We start from the raw sequence: 18,318 nt of genomic DNA, 5'->3' as shown, positions 1-18,318 counted from the left end.
TTTCCCATGATCCTTCTTCCTGGAATAATAAAGCAAAATTATGACTTCATGTGCCTTACATTTATATTTTTAAATCACAGCACCATTTTATTAAAAGTTTTATGATACTGTCAAATTATCGAGCAATTGACAAATTCATGTAAGACTTTAATATTAGGCAGTGCTTTAAAGTGTGTAATTATTTATTGCAGGCAGTTTGAGACCCTTCCAATGTATAATTCCTAATCTCCAGTACAGATGTCAACACAGGAAAATTACATTTTCTGTAATGTCTTTTATGGATGTCCTTATCCATCTCTGAGTGTTTTCCTCTCCTGCTGTGTCCTGTTGCAGTGATGAAAGCGAGGATGGATTGGATGACAATCCTTTGCTGCCTCAGTCTGGGGATTCCCTGATGCAAGTTAAAGAAGAGCCCCCAAATTCATTGCTTGGGGAATCTTCTGGAGCAGGAAATTCGGGGATGTTAAATACACATTCCCTCAATGGAATACTGCAGCCAGGTGAGTGTACATCAGATTGAATTCCTGCCTGGTAGGGGGGAAAATTCCTTTTCTGTTTATATTTATAGTTTCTTTCTTTAAATTCAGTTATTTCTTAATAAAATAAAATGTCTTCTTTAAACAGAGCCAAAGTCAGAAAAAGGGAGTCTGTATAACTTTTCCAAACTGAAGAAAAGCAGAAAGTGGCTGAAGGTAAGAGTATTTGAGGTGAAGGGAGTTGTGACCAAAAATTATTGTAGTGTAGTCTCTAGGGGTGTTCTACCTGGCCGGGGGAAACAAAAGTGGTTCTGGGGTGGTACTTCCTTGCTTATGAAGCTCTTGAATGCTTTAAAAAAAAAAAAAAAAACTTGAACCTGTATGTCTGTGTATTAATTTGTGCATTATTCATGTTTATTATGGCAGTGCCTAAGGGCCAACCAAGACTGGGAACCATTGTGTACATAGAGTAAGAGACATTCTTTACCTTCAAAAGTTTCAGTCTAAATAGGCAAGGAACAGTCATGATGGGGTAAGGATAAGCAGAGTCAGGAAAGCAGATTGAACAAAGTGATAGCATCCAGTGTCATGACTCACTTTTCTTTTTATTAATTCATTTTTGGTGGGTTTATTTAAGAGATAAAAGCTTAAATGGAAAGACCGAGGAAATGGAGAGGTGAAGGAGATAGGGGAAAGAAAATACTGGCAGGTGTGGAGTGAAGCTGAAGTGAAGAGGTTGCTCCAGTCCTTTTTCCCACCTCCCTCAATCAGCCAATTAAATATGGTGTACTAAATGTTTCCTCCATTTATAAGTCTCTTAATGGTTCATTTAATTTTACCCCTCCTTGTAAAGACTAAATGATGTGTTATTGAAAGTCTAGTTACTGGTGTTCCTTATGCATTAGGATTGCTTGGCAGTGCTCTGATGATGCACTAAAACTGGCACCTGGCATCATCCAGGCAAACCTTCACATGGCATTGAACCATATAACTTTTATCCCCCGCTGCTTACCCTTTTGGTTATTAACATGAGCTTTATGGCCATAGGAAATAGAACAAAACCAGGGCTCCCAAATGCTTCAGCAACTCCTGATTACCAGAATAACCCTTATGGCTATGGCACTTGTTATAGATTAAAGCAGTGTAAAGGCTGCTCTTAAGTCATATCAGCAGTCAGACTGGTATGCTCTCAGCTTCAGGATTGGGAAATGTCAGGGTAGTCTAAAAGCCATTTTTGTAACCCTTGATCTTCAGCGGCACCAAGGGCTCACTGGACACAGCCTATGATTAGGATTATTGCTCTGCAATTCAGTTTTAGGAAGAAACTGCAGTGCCATTTTACTGAAGACAGAACATAGCATTGTGAAGTTGTGTAATTGTGCAGGGATGTAAGAATGTTTTGTGGAGTTGTGAAAAGAGGTAATATGAGAAATTTTAGTTTGCTGTTGCACTTCTTTGGTCTCCTCTTGTTCACCTCACCCTCTTTATTAACTCTGTAAAATTTGACTCATTTTCAGAAAATTTTGGTGTTAGTTTCTATATTTTTAAGGGGAAGGAGAGCTTTTATTTAGATTTTGAAAACCTCCAAATCCTACCAAAGCAAAACAGCGTGTTCTACACTCGGGTGTATGTCTGGGGAGAGGATGGGTGAGAGAATGACTACACATGACAGCTTTTAACCACATTGGTTACTGTGTTACTGGAAGGCTCTCTGATGCTATGGTAATGTGTGGTATAAAAATCTATGTAGAACAGAATCCAGTTATGGTCTTCTTGGATCAGGACTTTAGTACTGAACTTATGACACTCAATGAATGATAGTATTTTGGTTTATGTAAATGAGAGATACATGTTCAAAAACATAATGTATATTTACTACCTTGTCCAAATTACAATTAGCTGCAGACAAATAAATGAAATAGACATTTGAGGCCCAATTCATTATTGCTCCAGATCTGAATGGGACAGAAGAATAGCAGGGAATGGCTTTATGCTCCTTTATTCTGGAGTTGTTCCCAATGAACGTAGTTTTAGGACTTGGCATAACTTGTACCTCAATATGGATAGCCTCAAAGGCTCTTCTGGCTCTCTATGAAGAGAACGAATGTTTCATTTTGTGTATTGTGTTTGACTTTTGAGGAATGCTTTCCTGCCTTCCAAACTAAAAATTATCATAGTGGCTCGGGCCAAAGATTCATTAAATTTGATATCTTGCTTTTGATAGTTGCTAGTATTTTCAGTAGACAGAAATCTCATAAGATGTTTAGCCAATTATCCAATACAACATGTGATGAGTAGGGATGTTAGATATCGTTTAATTGAATAATGAAATAATAATTTGTGTAACCACACAAAAATGTCTTATCGGTTACATGGTTATTCGATAGTCTGCAGGGGTGAAAGCCAGTGCACTCCTGGCCCTGCTCCCAGGGAGCTCCCTGCCACCCTGCACTGCTGCCTCTGTATCAGAACCAGCAGTGTAGGGTGGCAGGCGGAGCCAGTCCATGAGGGAAGCTGCGAGGGGAGCTCCCCGCAAACAGGAGCTGTGCCAGCATCTTGCCTCCCCCTCCCCCGTGCTGCTGCCTCTGATAAAGAGGCAGCAGTACAGAGGGGCAGGCAGTTCCGCATGAGCCAATATGCATGGGGAGCTGGTCTATCAGAGGCAGCAGTGCATGGGTGGGGAGGGGCATGCGGCTCTGTGGGATCCAGGCCTCATAGGGAGCCAGCTTAAAAGTCAGCTTCTCTCGGGCACCGGCTCCTTCCCCCTTGGTCTAGAATGTGAGAAGGAAAGTGAAGAGAAGAAGAAAGGAAAGTGTGTGTAGTTTTTGGGATTAACCGATAAGCCTAGGCTTATCGGTTAATCATTTACACGACTATACGCTAACATCCCTAGTGGTGAGATATGGGGGGTGTGTGTGTGTGTGTGTGTGTGTGTGTGTGTGTGTGTGTGTGTGTAATATTCCTTTCTGTCCTCCATTGTTGATCATCTTGTGTCTAAAATCATGAGGTTAAATTTCATATAGGATTTTTAGCTTTGTTACTGTAATAGAATTCCTGTATCCTTTCGTTAATCCAGCTATGGTATTTCTGATTAGTTGCAGCACTAAAATATGCATGTTAACGTGAACACTTGAAGGAAAAATTGCTTGTCATTTACAACCCCTTCAATTTAATCAGGACAAATAATACAGGAAAAGGAATTAGAAACAGTGGTTAAACTAAAGGAAATGGTGTAGAAATTGCAGCTTTGACTGCATATGAGGCATTTCATTTCTTAGGACAGACTAAGAAAACTATTTGTGTTTTGCATGGAAATGCTTCTTCATGATTTCAGATAGGGGGCACTGTATGAATGGTATCTATTACAGTTTAGCCAGTTCTTCAGTACTTAGGAAAACAAATGCAAAGGAATTCTTCCTAAGCAAAAAATTCACTAAGAGTTATGTGATGGTGGTGTTAAACTAGATATGCTTTCACTCTTCCCAGAGCATCCTCCTGAGTGATGATTCCAGTGACACAGATTCACCAAGTGATGAGGATGGAGAAGAGGAGGAGGAAGAGTTTTCTCTTAGCAGGGAGGAGCTTCACAATATGCTGCGATTGCACAAATATAAGAAACTGCATCAAAGTAAATACAGCAAAGACAAAGAGGTAAAATATCCAGAATGTGAACACACCTCTCCCCAGAATATGAACACGCCTCTCGTTAATTTTTTACTTTTGTTACCCCTCCCCATTTTTAATCTAGCGCAACATTTTAATGGGTCTTAAACTTATTTTCAGAACTGAATTCTGAATTCTAATTTCTGGCAGACTAGGAATCATGCCATTTTGAAGCACTCCAGGACAACTTAAAACTTGGTCCAAACTACTGTAGTTTAGTTACAGGCCAATGGGAAAGCCGCTGACCTTAAATCCTCGGTATCCCGCATTCTGAGAAACCCCCGACATTACATAAACACCAGTGCACTGCTGGTGTCTCTCCTAACCACAAACCATGTCCCCAGCTAGTGAGTGTTCTGAGATTAGAATTTACTTTGCAAGTGTAAGAAGTGAGGTGTTATGGGATACATCTTAGTATAGCTTGCCCCCACAGTTCCTGTGGAAATGGTATATTTAAACCACAGACAGCAATTCATAGCCCACATGCCACCTTTCGGCAGTGAGAGAACAGTCACGAGCTCTCTACATTTTCAGCACAGGTTTCTGTATTTTATTTTCCTTTTGCATTTCTGCTTGGTTTTGTTGGTTTTCCATTTTTCTCAGTTTTTCCTTTCTTCACTTTCCTTTTCACATTCTAGACCAAGGGTCTCAAACTCCCAGGCTACAGGCCTTCCCTGGCCGAAGTGATTGCGCAATCTAGCCCAGGATTTCCGAGGGCAGGGGGAGGAAAGGATGCTGTCCATTACTGGCCCCCAACAGAAGAACGGCCATACTGGGTCAGACCAAAGGTCCATCTAGCCCAGTATCCTGTCTGCCGACAGTGGCCTATACCAGATGCCCCAGAGGGAGGGATCACAACAGGTAATCCTCACGTGATCCCTCCCCTGTCACCCATCTCCAGAGAACAGAGGCTAGGGATACCATTTCTACCTATCTTGGCTAATAGCAGTTGATAGACCTAACCTCCATGAATCTATCTAGCTCTTTTTTGAACCCTGTTAACATTCTAGCTTTCACCGCATCCTCTAGCAAGGAGTTCCACAGGTTGATTTTGCGCCGAGTGAAGAAAAACTTACTTTTATTTGTTTTTAAACCTGCTGCCTATTAATTTCATTTGGTGACCTCTTGTTCTTTTATTGTGGGAATAAGTAAATAACTTCTTCTTATTCACTTTCTCCACACCACTCATGATTTTATAGACCTCCATCATATCCCCCCTTAGTCTCCTTTTTTCTAAGATGAAAAATCCAAATCTTTTTAATCTCTCTTCATATGGGACCTGTTCCAAAACCCTAATCATTTGTGTTGCCCCTTTCTGAACCTTTTCCAATGCCATTATATCTTTTTTTTTTTTTTTTAAATGAGGCGACCACATCTGTATGCAGTATTCAAGATGTGGCCATACCATGGTTTTATATAAAGGCAATAAGATATTTCCTGTCTTATTCTCTACCCTTTTTGAATTATTCCTGACATTCTGTTTGCTTTTTTGACTGCCACTGTACACAGAGTAGATATTTTCAGAACCCTTGGCCCTTCCTCCTATCATAAGTATCCTCCCCCTATTGCTACACCCTCCTTCTCCCCCGCCCCCTCCCCACTCCCGCATGTCACTCCCCAGGACATGACTTTGGGGATCACTGAGGGAGCTTGGCACAGTGGCAATGGCTGTGTCCTCCCTCCTCCTGCACTCCTTGCAGTGGCATGATCTGTGGGGGAAGCGGTGCACACTGAGCGGAGCAAGTACGTCCAGTACTCTGCTTCCTTCAGCTCTTGCCACTGTGAAGAGTGTGCAGGATGGGGCATGCTGCTGCTGCCACACCAGGGCGGCTCCCCCCCCCCCCCCCCCAAATGATCCCCGAAGTCACATCTTTGGGGACAGGGTGCCATAGGTGGGAAAGGGCAGAGTGATGGCAGGAAGGGGCAAAGCATGGGAGCAGGTAATGGAGAGGCTCCCCCCCTCCCCATCCTGCCTTCTTGGCATCTTAGGCTGGATTGCTGGCAGTGGTCTGTGGGCTGGGAGTTTGAGACCCCTGTCCTAGATGCTATACTCCACACACACTTACAGATCCCTCTAACTTTCCTTCACTGACTATCTCTCTGTCTTTCCCTTTTTGGGAGAAGATGGGATCCTGCCACTGTCACAGTACTTTTAGATCGCTCCAATTGTTAATGGACCTTTCTGATTCCAACATTCCATCTCTTCTTATGTTAAAGGAATGTTGCCCAAACTGTTTTGCTTTCTAGTTGAATTGCAATAGAAAGTGCGGGGGTGTGTGAATGCCCCCTGTATTATCCATTACATGCTGACAAACCGTAGTGCTGGGTCAGAATCTGAAATGAAAATTGATGCTCTCACTTCAATTCTCTTGTCAGTTCCAGCACATGTGGGGAGAAATAGATAATTTTCCCACCCTTTTTTATTGCTTCTGTCAAGTTTTCTCTATCCATTTTCATTCAGTGCAATTTTGTCAGTGAGTGGCCCCCTTCCAGTGCTTCCTTGTGCCCTTACGATAGACTGGCACACAGCCTCTTGGTTCAGTTTTTACCCTTCAAAAACGTTCTTAAATATAGTCTGCTCAGACTTTCATAAGTCTAATGACAGCAACCCTCCAATGACAGCAGCAGAGCTAAGTCTGATTTTATTTACATAGAGTTCTTCTTCTGTGGCCTTTAGCAGGGAACAGTTCCTCCTCCCTGAGCATCTGTCCTTCAATGTCCTGTTGCCTTTTATAGGGAAAACAGGTGATTCCTACTTAGTAACTAGTTGGCTGACCTCAGGCCTCTAGCCTGTTAAGGAGGCAAGCCATTATTTTAATGAATCACATACTGCTTTTTGGGATGAGGCCCCAGTCTAATTCTGCATGCATTCATGTTCCTGAATGCAACTGTTGTTCGGCCTTTTTAAAAAGAAATCCAGGCTGATTACACTAGTTGATATTTTGAGTTTGTAGCTGGTTGTACCATTCAGCTGAAACATCCACAGTACTGAAGTGCAGCTTAGTAGCTTGTCCCCAAGGAAGAAGAGAGAACATGCATACAAAAGAGTTTAATTACAAATTGTGCCAGAAGTCTCACTGCTTCTCCAAAAGCTTCCCACCTAACCAGAGCAGAAGATTAATCTGGCAGTATGTTAGAATCATAGAGCTGGAAGACACCTCAGGAGGTCATCAAGTCCAGCCCCCTACCCAAGGCAGGACCAATCAAAACTAAAAAGTCAAGTGAACTAGAGAGCAGCACAGAGATTTCCCTGTTATCTGAAATTGGCATACATTACTTAGTTATTATGATGAATAGTACTTCAGAAGTGTTGATTTAACTACTGAAAATGTTTGGACAACTTTTTGTTGTTGTTCATTTGACAACCTGCATCTTAGTCAGACTTGGAGTAATTGCTTTAAGCATTCTTTTCCTAGCCTGATCAATGGACATACTACTTTTGTTGTTGTCTGTAGAGTCATGGAAGTGATGTAAGGGCTGGATTAAACAATTCAAAACCAGATGCTGTACCCTCTTCATGCTTAAAGGAATGCTATCCACTTCAATTAAAATTTAAATAAAACTTTCTGCCCTGTGGTTCCTCTGGCAGCATTTACGGCACTGCAGTTGTGTTTTCCTATTTTTTAAAAAATGTTTTTTCTCAAATTGCTATGTGAAACAGGGCCACACAGCAACTAAGGACATGGAGGGATTAGGTAGGAATAACTTCACACAAAATGCTTTGTAATGCACAAAGGACTCTGTGTGTGAGGCTTGGGCTATTGCTACCCCAGGAGAGGTATGATGGAGTGGCACCAATGAAATCACCACCACACAGTAGTCCTCTACTGGGTTGGTGTCCATAGGAGTTGGAGGCACCCATTTGTAGGAATACCTGCCCCGGCTGCCACTCAGATGTATGAGAGCAGCCTTTCAGTTCCCTCCTTCCTTTTCTCTAGAGATTCAGGATGGTTTGACCTCAGGTTCTTCCTTCATCCAAGGGAGAAACAGTAGTGTCTGGTTTCTCACACTGAGTAGTAGGATCAATTGTAATGACTCTCACTAATTCTGAGCAGCTAGAAGCTACAAAGACAGGGCCTACCCTTTCCCTAGCTGCTGAGAGATGCTTTGGTGGCCGTGATTCCCTTTCTACCTAGAGTGCACCAGAGCAACCAGGAGCATCCTTTCCCCTTCATTGGTGTCTGGGGGTAAGGGATATACCTCACAGGCCCTCTCTTTTCTCTATCACACTCAGGATAGCCTGAAAGACATCATCTTCCCTTGATGACCCACACCCTTCTCAAGATACAGCAGTGGCAGTTGTTGTCCCTCCCCCCCATCCTCTCCAGCAAGCTGGTTCCTAATCTGCTTTGGTGATGGGAATGGGGCTGTACATGGCTTTCTCTCTCACAGAAGCCTGCCTGCAGACTTGACAGACATCACTGCATTGGCTAGACTAGCCATATTTTCACTCTTTACTTTGAAACCATGAAGGTTAGAAACTAATTTTTTTTTAAAATGAAAACCAAGATTCTGATTTCATCATGTGACTGCAGGAGGTGGGGCCCTAGACATGTTTTCATGCTTTCAATCAGTGCAGTTTTTTGAGCACCCTATTAATCGTTTGGTGGGACCCTGATGGCTGTGTGCGCTTTGCATAAAGTAGAGATTTCAGTTATAAAATGGGAATTATAGTAACTATATAGGTTTTAACAACACAGTGTTGTAGAGCCAAGGAGATGGCTATTTGAACTTAGCTCAAGCATTGCACGCTGAGATCTGCAGGCTCTATTGAGGTGGCTCTACAGACAGTTTTTTCATATTTATTAGTGAGATGTCTTCACTTGGGCACCTAATCTTAATCCACATCAGTTCAGAAGAGATGGAGGAGTACATATGTTCCAAACTTTTCTTTATGGACAAGATTTGAATTTGTTTACCTACCTATATTTGTTAAGAGTTGTGTTGCTGAACTGTTTACTTTTGCTTCAGTTGCAGCAATACCAGTACTACAGTGCAGGGCTACTCTCCACACATGATCCCTACTATGAGCAACAGCGCCATCTCCTAGGGCCCAAGAAAAAGAAGTTCAAAGAGGAAAAAAAATTAAAAGGTGAGTAACCCGTGTTACTAACTCGAGTTTGTGTGACTGGACTTGTCATGCTGTGTTTCCACTTAATAATGACTATTAATCTTCAGTACCATTGATGGTAGATAGCTAGGAAATATTTTATAGAAAGAACCTAAGACAAGGGCGGTGTCTTATCTGCTCCCTTTCCCTCCCCACGCTCCTGAGAGAGTTGATATGAAAACTGGGATTAGAAATTTGCAGCTCCTGCCTGCTAGTTTTGGTCTCTGACTACTAGACTATGCCTGTCTTATCACTGTAGAGTTAATCACCCTATGCTCTATTTCATTACTCAGTGGTGTTTTGGAATCAGCATATATTATTCCATACTGTAGTTCTTTTTCTCAGTTTTATGGCAAATGCTTGAAAAGAACAAGGAGTTGCCAAGTATCTGGCTAATTCTTCCTGTAAGTATTAACCTTCTAAACAAGGAATTACGGGGATTGAGACCACAGTCTGGAAAGTGGTGGGATGTGTTAGGAAATTGCCTTGTGAGGTGAAATAAAGTAGATGTAGAGTTTCTCAGAGGATTGTTTTTCAGGAAATGCAGTTTCCTTTCTTGACTGAGCTGTCAGCAGCTGGAAATCTGGAAGGAAACAGGAAGAGTAGATTGTCAACTATCCATGCAAAGTGGATTCTGCCTAATGCAACTATTGAAAGTCTGATCTATGTTCAGGGAGCTTATTTTGGCCTTCCTTCCTTCCCTGTCCTCTTGCACATGTCTAACTAAATGTGTTTCTCTCAGAAATGTATAGTGTATTTGACTTTGCAGAATCTCAGCAGCTTACTTGTTTATTATCCATTCTAGTGTGTGTCTGTTTCCTCTGAACACATGGTATCTGTACTAAATATAACTAGACATCTCCTTCAAATGACCAGCAGCTTGGTTGAAACTTATCATACTGAATGCTGCTGATCTTGTTCTTTTTAAATGTCTGTGACTAAAGCTACATTCAAGGGCAGAAAAACATACCAGCTTCCAAGTATTTTACCTCAACAGACATGTTTACCTTGGCAGAGGAGTATCTAGCTCTCATCATCTAGCAATATGAGAATTTTCCTATTTAATGACTTAAATGATGATGAGGTAGCTAGTGTTATGACTTGGTGGGCCCAGAATGGGATGAACATAGAGCTACTCTTGAACCCAGTCCCCTTTTTGCTGGTCCTACTTATTGTTGGATATAAAGTCACTAGGAAAGCAGGGCAAGGGAGGGTGTATGAGTTGATGTGGAGGATTACAAATGACAGGAAAATAAACTGATCTTGTGACCATTGTTCTTATGTAGCCAAATTAAAAAAGGTGAAAAAAAAGAGAAGGAGGGATGAAGAACTCTCCTCAGAGGAGTCACCAAGACATCACCATCACCAGACCAAAGTTTTTGCTAAGTTTTCTCATGATGCACCTCCACTAGGGTCCAAAAAGAAGCATTTGACCATCGAACAACTGAATGCCCGCCGACGGAAAGTATGGCTTAGCATTGTCAAAAAGGAGTTACCAAAGGTGAGCTTGGCCAATAGCATTGAATGGGGAATGCCAAGGCAGAGAAGGTTTGACACTTCAGGATGTTAGAATGCACAGGAAAACAAATGCAGTTTTCTGTGGATCCCCAGATATCACAGTCAGGGCCGGCTCGAGCCATTCCTGTGCCCCGGGCAGCGGGCGTGCGTCGCATGCGCAGTTTCGCCCCTGGGCGCACGGTGCATGCGCGGCCCCGGCACAAACTGCGCACCTTACAGCTGCCATCAGGCGCCCCCCCCCCAATAGGTTGGCGCCCCAGGCAGCTGCCCGGCTAGTCCCCTGCTTAATCCGGCCCTGATCACAGTAATATTCCATAATGCATTTGTTGCTGTGTTTGTAAGTGCTGTGTTGAGGTGCTTTCTCAATGTCTCTGATTTTTTTAAAATCAAGTGTTCAATAGATTGTAAGTAGGTATACAGTTACTGCAGACAGGAAGAGGTGAATTCTACAGAAACAAGGAAAAGGCTGGCTGTGGGAAAAGTAGAGAATGGAAAGAATGTCAAGAGTGTTGGAAATGAGGGGAGGGATAGATAGGTGGGTTGTTCAGAAAATGAAGAACGTGTGAAGCAAGGCTTCTTTTTGAATTGGCTTAGTGCTGCACAACATTTAAAGGAAAGTTATTATACAAAGAGCACTCATACTAATTTTACAACGAAGAAAAAATATGTGAAGTAGTATTCAATATAACACTGGTTGAAGGGTCTTTTAGAGAACATTGTGCAATTTGTATTGAAGTGTGCTTGCTCAATTTAACAAAACTAACTAGACAGGTCAAAAGAAGACTTTTATTGTGTAACAAAAAATTCAGGGAGTCTCTTTTGTTTTCCCATACTTTTTTAGTATGTTATAATAATACACTAATTGATCTTAACTTTGTAGCAACTGCAGTTCAGATGATACTGGGATAAAGAGGGACGATTTTAGCCATAATGTTCAGAGGGTCCGCTTCTTCAAGTGTGTACTGTGAAGTGCTTCTCTGAAAGATTGGAGACTTTTGAATAGCTATGTTAGTGGAGGCCATTCATGAGCCCTGTGTCTCCTTGTGATCAATATAAAGGATGGGGCCACTATGACCTTTCCACAGTTCCCTCTGGCTGCCCATAATAGTATGTCAGAATCTGGGGACCGTCCAACCTGCTAGTTCTTAACTCAGAGTAAGCCTTGAAAAAACCTCTTCAGAGCCTTCAGAATTCTTCGGACACAGCTGGCTTACAACTGCTGTGCACAATACTGACTCATCTGTACTGAGTACTGATGGGATGATGAGATCCTCTCTGTGTAAGCACTTCCCTCATTATAGAGCCCCTCAACATGGTAGTTTTGAAATCGGGGGTGGGGCTTCAAGCCTGTCCTTCCTGTGACAGACTGATTCTGTTCTGAGACAGGTCCAATTGGTGCCTCTCGTTTGGGAGATAACAGTTGTTATAAAGAGAAGAGAGAAGCATTAGCAGGTCCTTCAAAAAGGGTTTTTGTATTTGCACATACTTCCCTGCCTCTATAACAAGTCTTGGTGATAAAGGAAAAAGCAAAATTAAATAAGAGTATCCCCAGAGGCAAGGTCCCAAAAAGGCTTACTACAAGTAGGGATGTGGCCAGTTCACCAGTAAGCATCATTCTTACCCAGACACCACCTCCCCAACACGTGCGGGATCCTGGTTAAATGTAACATTTAACTGGTTAACTGGGATTTTTCATTCCTATATGCAAGTGGCAAATTGCCAATCTCTCCTGATCAAATGTGACTCTTTGATCTGGAATAGAGTAATGCCTTTCCAATCTGAGATCCTATCTGACAATAGGGAAGAGCTCACAGGAATACTTGAGGACAGGTGATGGCCAAGATCTTTCTCTACAGTGTGGTGGATGCTCTGACACCATGGGCGGATCTATGGCCACAGTGGTGACAATGCTCAGAGTACCATAGCTTCATGTGGCAGGGATCAGTAGGGAAGTACAACCCATGACTGAGGATCTGCCTCGTGAAGTTATTTAATGAGTGAAAAACTTTAAAGCTATCTTGTTCTCCCTAGGGATTTACACCTTAATATCAGACTACAAACTGTACTATTCTCAACTCCAGTTGAGGCAAATCATCTTACCTATCAGCCAACCTAAATATTCTGCCAGAAAAAGTCTAGTCCTGCAGAGATCATCATCCTGCCTTTCCTTGGCAAGGCACCCCTCTCATACCTTACATTGAGAAATTTGACAAGACTTTTGAGAACCCATCAGATCCAGTCCCCAGATCGTGATCTTCAGAAGCCATCTAACTTCATTCCAGCAAGCATGGTCTTCCATAAAATCAGACAGATATACTAGAGATCATCAGCCATGTCTACCCCTCCACTTGCATTCTTTGTCTCTTTCCCTTCCTTTTTGGGGGCTCCTGTTACAAGTGGAAGTGGTCTTCTTTCTTCATCTAGGAGCTATAGAGGAAGTGCCCTCCACTGTTCTGGGGAAGAGGGTTCTTTTCCTGGTATTGTTGTATTCCAAAGGGGGAAAGGGCTTCAGATTATCCTGGATTTGATAAGACTCATATATATGCTATCTTGGATTCAGGATAGTAAGTTTTTTGCCTTCATAGTTCCATCTCTCCAGGCTCAGGACTGATTCGTGGCTCTCAGTTTGCATAAGACTATATAGCTGTTCTTATGGCCGACGGGAAGTACCTAATATTCACAGGAAAACCCAACCATTACTAGTACAGAGTGCTGCCCTTTGGACTCTCCTGCATCAAGAATGTTCACAAAATGCCTGGCAGAGATGATAGCACATTTAAGGAGAAAGAGGATCTTTCTTATACCGGGACGACTGGCTAATCAGAGGCATGTCTCAGAATGAGACTGCAGTAGCCTAGAGAATGCCATTTTTGTTTCCAGTTAGGATACCTTCTGAACTTTAAGAAATGTTTTCTTGTACCGCAAGATGATAGATTTCATAGGGGCTTTGATCAACTCTGTCAGGAAGAGCTTATCTTCCAGAGGACAGATTGTGGTCTCTCCAGTAAATGACAAATGGCCAAACCAGAGACAACAGTGGTGGTGCATGCATGTTTGGATGGTAGGCCACATAATGGCATGTGATGTTAGTAGATGTTACAGCTGTAGCAGAGTTCAGTGTGCTTGCCATCCAGTATCATACGAACCAGAGTCACAGTCCTGCCCCAGTTGTGCAAGGACTCACATGGTGGTGGGACCCAAAGCATGTATCAAAAGGGATACCATTCTCTTCTCTCCCCACCAATGAGATTTATCTCACATGCCTCAGGGACAGTTTGAAGTACCCACCTGAACCATTCACATTGGCAAAGGACCTAGTCCCAGGAAGCCTAAACCTGCATATGAAATTGTAAGCAGGGAGTCTGGTGAAAAGAGGGTTAGTTGGACAGCAAAATTGCATTGTTTTGTAAGTTTGTTTTATGTAATTAGTGTAACTGCAATACGTGCATAAGCCCTCATAGCCAGGTTGAAAGCCATTCTAATGCTTCAGAAGCATGCAAAAATCACCATAATGCTTATAATTAGGTAAATGAAGAATGTATTATAATGCAGTTATATAGTGATTTGAGTGTGTGTAGTTTTTAAGAAATGGATACTTACTATATAAAATATTATCAATCCATAATCTCTTAAATGATGCATATATGAAATTGTCTTGTTTTAGGCATACAAGCAAAAGGCATCCGCACGTAATCTTTTTCTAACCAACAGTAAAAAGGTAAGGGTGGTCAAGCTTTGTTTGCTAATATAGCAGTTGTGATAGCACATAATTTATTGTTTTCATTACAGAGCTTTTCCCTCTCTCTCCAGTTTCTTAACTTATCCATTTGTAAGTAGGAATATGACTTTTTGCAATTGGTGATTTCAGTCCAGCTCTTTGGGTAAAGAGTCACTGAAGTAAATTGAAACCCTCCCATTGATTTTGATGGGGTTTTGGTCAGGCCCCGGTGAGCAAGTGGTCACATCAACAATTACCAACATTCTTTTTGGCCTTCTCTGCAAAGAGGCCAAAGATTGACTAGGCAAGGAGAATAAACATGGTTCAGATGGGAACTAGATCGCTTTGGTAGAGCAGCATGTACATGTCAATTCTACATCCATCTTTTACACCTAACCTACACTTCTGCATGTCGTCAATCTAAGTTATACAACTTCAGCTGTGTGAATAACGTAGCTGAAGCTGATATACTTTGATCACTTACTGAGTTATCTTCTCTGTGATAGTCAACAGCTGACGCTTTCCTGTCGACTCCACCCACGCTTCTGGTTCTGGGAAGTACCGGAGTCGACAGGAGAATGCTTGGTGGTCAATTTATCGCATCTGTACTAGACATGATAAATTGACTTTTGCTAGATCGATCGCTGCTCATCGATCCAAAGAGTAGTGAAGATATGCCCTTAGAGATCTTTACACTCCAGGTCTGTCTGTGTGGCATGGTTCATAAGCAATAGATGCTCTTTAAAAAAAGCAAACAGGGATTCTTGAAGATTTTGATCGGTTTCATTTTAGCTGGTAACAGTTACTTGGAGAATTTTAGTTTTCTGTTCTTTGATACAATAAACTGACTCCATTACATATCACTTCATTGACTTTTTTACTAAGTACTGATCCTGTACAGTGCTTCATTATTGAGAGTAATCCCATTGAAACTGATGTGGCAGCTCAAAGTTAAGCATGTGTATAAATGTGTGCAGGATCAAAGCCTAACAATTCAGCAAATTTCTGCGTGATTCTAAAACAAATTATTAATAAATATTCTTAAATCTTTGGATCAGCAGATAGTGCCATTGTTCTATAGAAAATAATTTTGAAGAACATTTGATAATGGCTTTCTTAGTGTGTGCAGTAATTTTTTGTATCTGCTGTGTGTGAGTGTGTAGCTAACTTAGCAGAGAGAAGTGAAGTGAAATATATTGTTGTGAATCAGTAGGGACAACTACAGATGAGTGAAGGACTCCCATTGATTTCATAAAGTGTGAATAAGTTGAGGGAGGGTTTTCTGCATTCATTTATAAGATATGCAGGAGAGGTGGCATCTCTTATGTATTTTAGGAGCTTTAAAACAGGAAAGATCTCTCCAGCATGTTTTCTAAAGTACATGGGAGAGGTGTTCTGGTACCATGTGGATGAATAGTTAGAGAATAAAGTATTTACAGCAGCTGTTGTCTACCTTTTGCAAACCTGCAGAGCTGCACAGCTCTGGAGAGAGAAGCTATGATCTGTTTTCTTCAAAACAGTCATATCCCCGTATCAATTGCTAGAAATTAATACTTCAGGAGTAAGCTCATAAACATCAGGAAATGCCAAAGGTAAGGTTGCACAAGAGTCCTTAACTCTGCCTCTTGTGCCTAAGCATTAAAATATAGCCTTTAATTCTGTGTTCACAAATACATTCTCAAATAATGCAGTATAACAACATATACTTTTTCTCTAACCTTAGGCCAGGTCTATGCTAGGGGATAAGTTCAAAATAAGACACGCAACTCTAGCTACGTTAATTGCATAGTTGGAGTCGACATACCTTGATTCAAACTTTGGCGCCATCGCCACTGAGGGTGGTTGACGAGAGAAACACTCCCATTGACTTACATTACTCCTTGCAAGGAGTAGAAGTACCAGCACGAACAGGGGGTACCCTCAGTGTTCGATATAGTGGGTCCTTACTAGACCCACTACATCGAACACCAGAAGATTGACCTCTGGAGTATAAATATAAAGGTGGCCTTAGATACACAGTATTAAGAAGCTACATGCGTATCATTTTCTATTACTGGATAAATACTCAATGATAGATTCTATATGAAAAATACACAGTAAGCATTATTTATAGAACATAATCTATACTTAGTGTACTATATAGAATTATTGTGTAAAATATCTGCTGCATGTAGGTCCATCTACACATATAGCTAAATTGGCTTTATAGTTGACTACCTCACTCCTTGATTTGAACCTGAAGAAGGCTTTGCTGCTGGTTGAAAAGAAAATGTATCCTGCATGTTATTAAAATAAATACATTAGAGAAGAAAGGAACTTAACACAATGTCTAAGCCAGCAAAGATTTACTGGACCATGATGATGACAAAATTTGCATAATAGAATGACAAAATACTCTATATATACCTTTTTCGAAGGTTGTAGAAATAATTGTATGATATTATACTGTATAATTTAGAAATAGAATGTGATCATGTAACTGAAGACAGTATTATAATGCATATTTAAAGCAAGCATAGGCATGGACAGCTTTTAAACATAAAAAAATCCCAATGGCAACTGTACACTAAAACACTTTTGCTACCATTGGTGCGGCCTCACTGTGTTGGTAATTGTAAAACATGTTAAAACATGTTAGGGCCCAGATCCATTCTCCTCCCACTCTCTCACCAAGTCCACTTCTACCAACAGCAACTTATCTTCCACGTGCAAGGAAGGTGAGTGCATGGCTGTGCTGAGGAGGTGGGCAGGATTAAAGTTCTTTGTGTGAACTGCACAGGCACAGACCCTTGAGGGAACGTAGCTTATGACCCCACAACCTCAACTCCTTTTTGTATAAGGACTTGCAATTTGACAAACGCTAGTTTCCCCCATATAATCTGTGTAGTGTAGTGTAAAAACACATAAAAGATTAGATTTCATGGTGGGAGATCATATTTCATGGTTTGTGATTCATTTTTCGTGGCCATGAATTTGGTAGGGCTTTATGGATAATATGTCTGTGAAATCATATATGAATTCTTTTTTTCTTTCAGATCCTGAAACAAAAGCTTTCTATAAATATAACATCAAAAGTTTTTGGAGGGTCAGCCTTGGTTGTATGAATTTGCAGCCATGTAACATCTAAATGTTGCCTTTTGTTGGTGGTAATTTTGAATCTTTGTCTCTGTCCCTGAATCCTTTATCTTCACCCCAGCTGGCCCATCAGTGCATGAGGGAGGTGCGTCGAGCTGCTATCCAGGCCCAGAAGAATTGCAAGGAGACTCTACCCCGGGCACGTCGCCTCACCAAGGAAATGCTTCTCTATTGGAAGAAATATGAGAAGGTAGAAAAAGAACACCGCAAGCGAGCAGAGAAGGAAGCTTTGGAGCAGCGCAAGCTGGATGAGGAGATGAGAGAGGTAGGAACAAAACACACTGCTGTCTGGCATGAGCCAGAGCATGGAGCTGAAGAAACATGAACATATACAATAGTCATACTCTTTAAACCGGAAGGTGTCAAATTCACCAATTGTTTTTCTTTTCAGTGATTTTCCAGATATTTTCTTTTACTCTGACTTAAAAGGATTTACCAGAATCTGCTGACAAATTAGCTATACCCAAACCTTCAGGTTACAAGAATTAGAGTTGCAGACAATAATGTTGATTAAGAGGGTATGATTAGTGAGATGTAGAGTGTGTGAATTGCACGTAGTACTCGGTGCTTTCTGTTTGTAGGAGACAATCTTTTAGTGATAGCAACTTTAGTTCTTCCTTACATTCAGAAATCAGGCTATTTTTCAATTCACTGGTGTGTTAGGCTTATTTTATCTCAAATTATGTATACAGCATAAT

At 41.4% G+C, this 18,318-nt stretch overlaps 1 protein-coding gene across 2 annotated transcripts in view; it reads left to right on the top strand.

Moving 5' to 3' along the window:
* INO80 (INO80 complex ATPase subunit) overlaps positions 1-18,318 on the top strand; it is a 147,461-nt gene that overhangs the window by 28,236 nt on the left and 100,907 nt on the right. The window contains exons 3-9 of one of the 2 annotated variants that reach the window (XM_075927122.1): positions 334-500; positions 625-692; positions 3,963-4,127; positions 9,111-9,231; positions 10,536-10,750; positions 14,432-14,485; positions 17,682-17,885. In XM_075927122.1, coding sequence (XP_075783237.1) covers positions 334-500; positions 625-692; positions 3,963-4,127; positions 9,111-9,231; positions 10,536-10,750; positions 14,432-14,485; positions 17,682-17,885 — 994 coding nt within the window. Of the gene's footprint in view, positions 1-333; positions 501-624; positions 693-3,962; positions 4,128-8,442; positions 8,613-9,110; positions 9,232-10,535; positions 10,751-14,431; positions 14,486-17,681; positions 17,886-18,318 lie in introns of those variants that run through there. The other variant, XM_075927123.1, reaches the window with a different exon arrangement.

The sequence above is a fragment of the Pelodiscus sinensis genome, chromosome 4 (genome assembly GCF_049634645.1).
Source record: "Pelodiscus sinensis isolate JC-2024 chromosome 4, ASM4963464v1, whole genome shotgun sequence".
Lineage (NCBI taxonomy): Eukaryota > Metazoa > Chordata > Testudines > Trionychidae > Pelodiscus > Pelodiscus sinensis.
The sequence above is the reverse complement of the archived record's forward strand: the minus strand, read 5'-3'. Positions and strand labels throughout refer to the sequence as shown.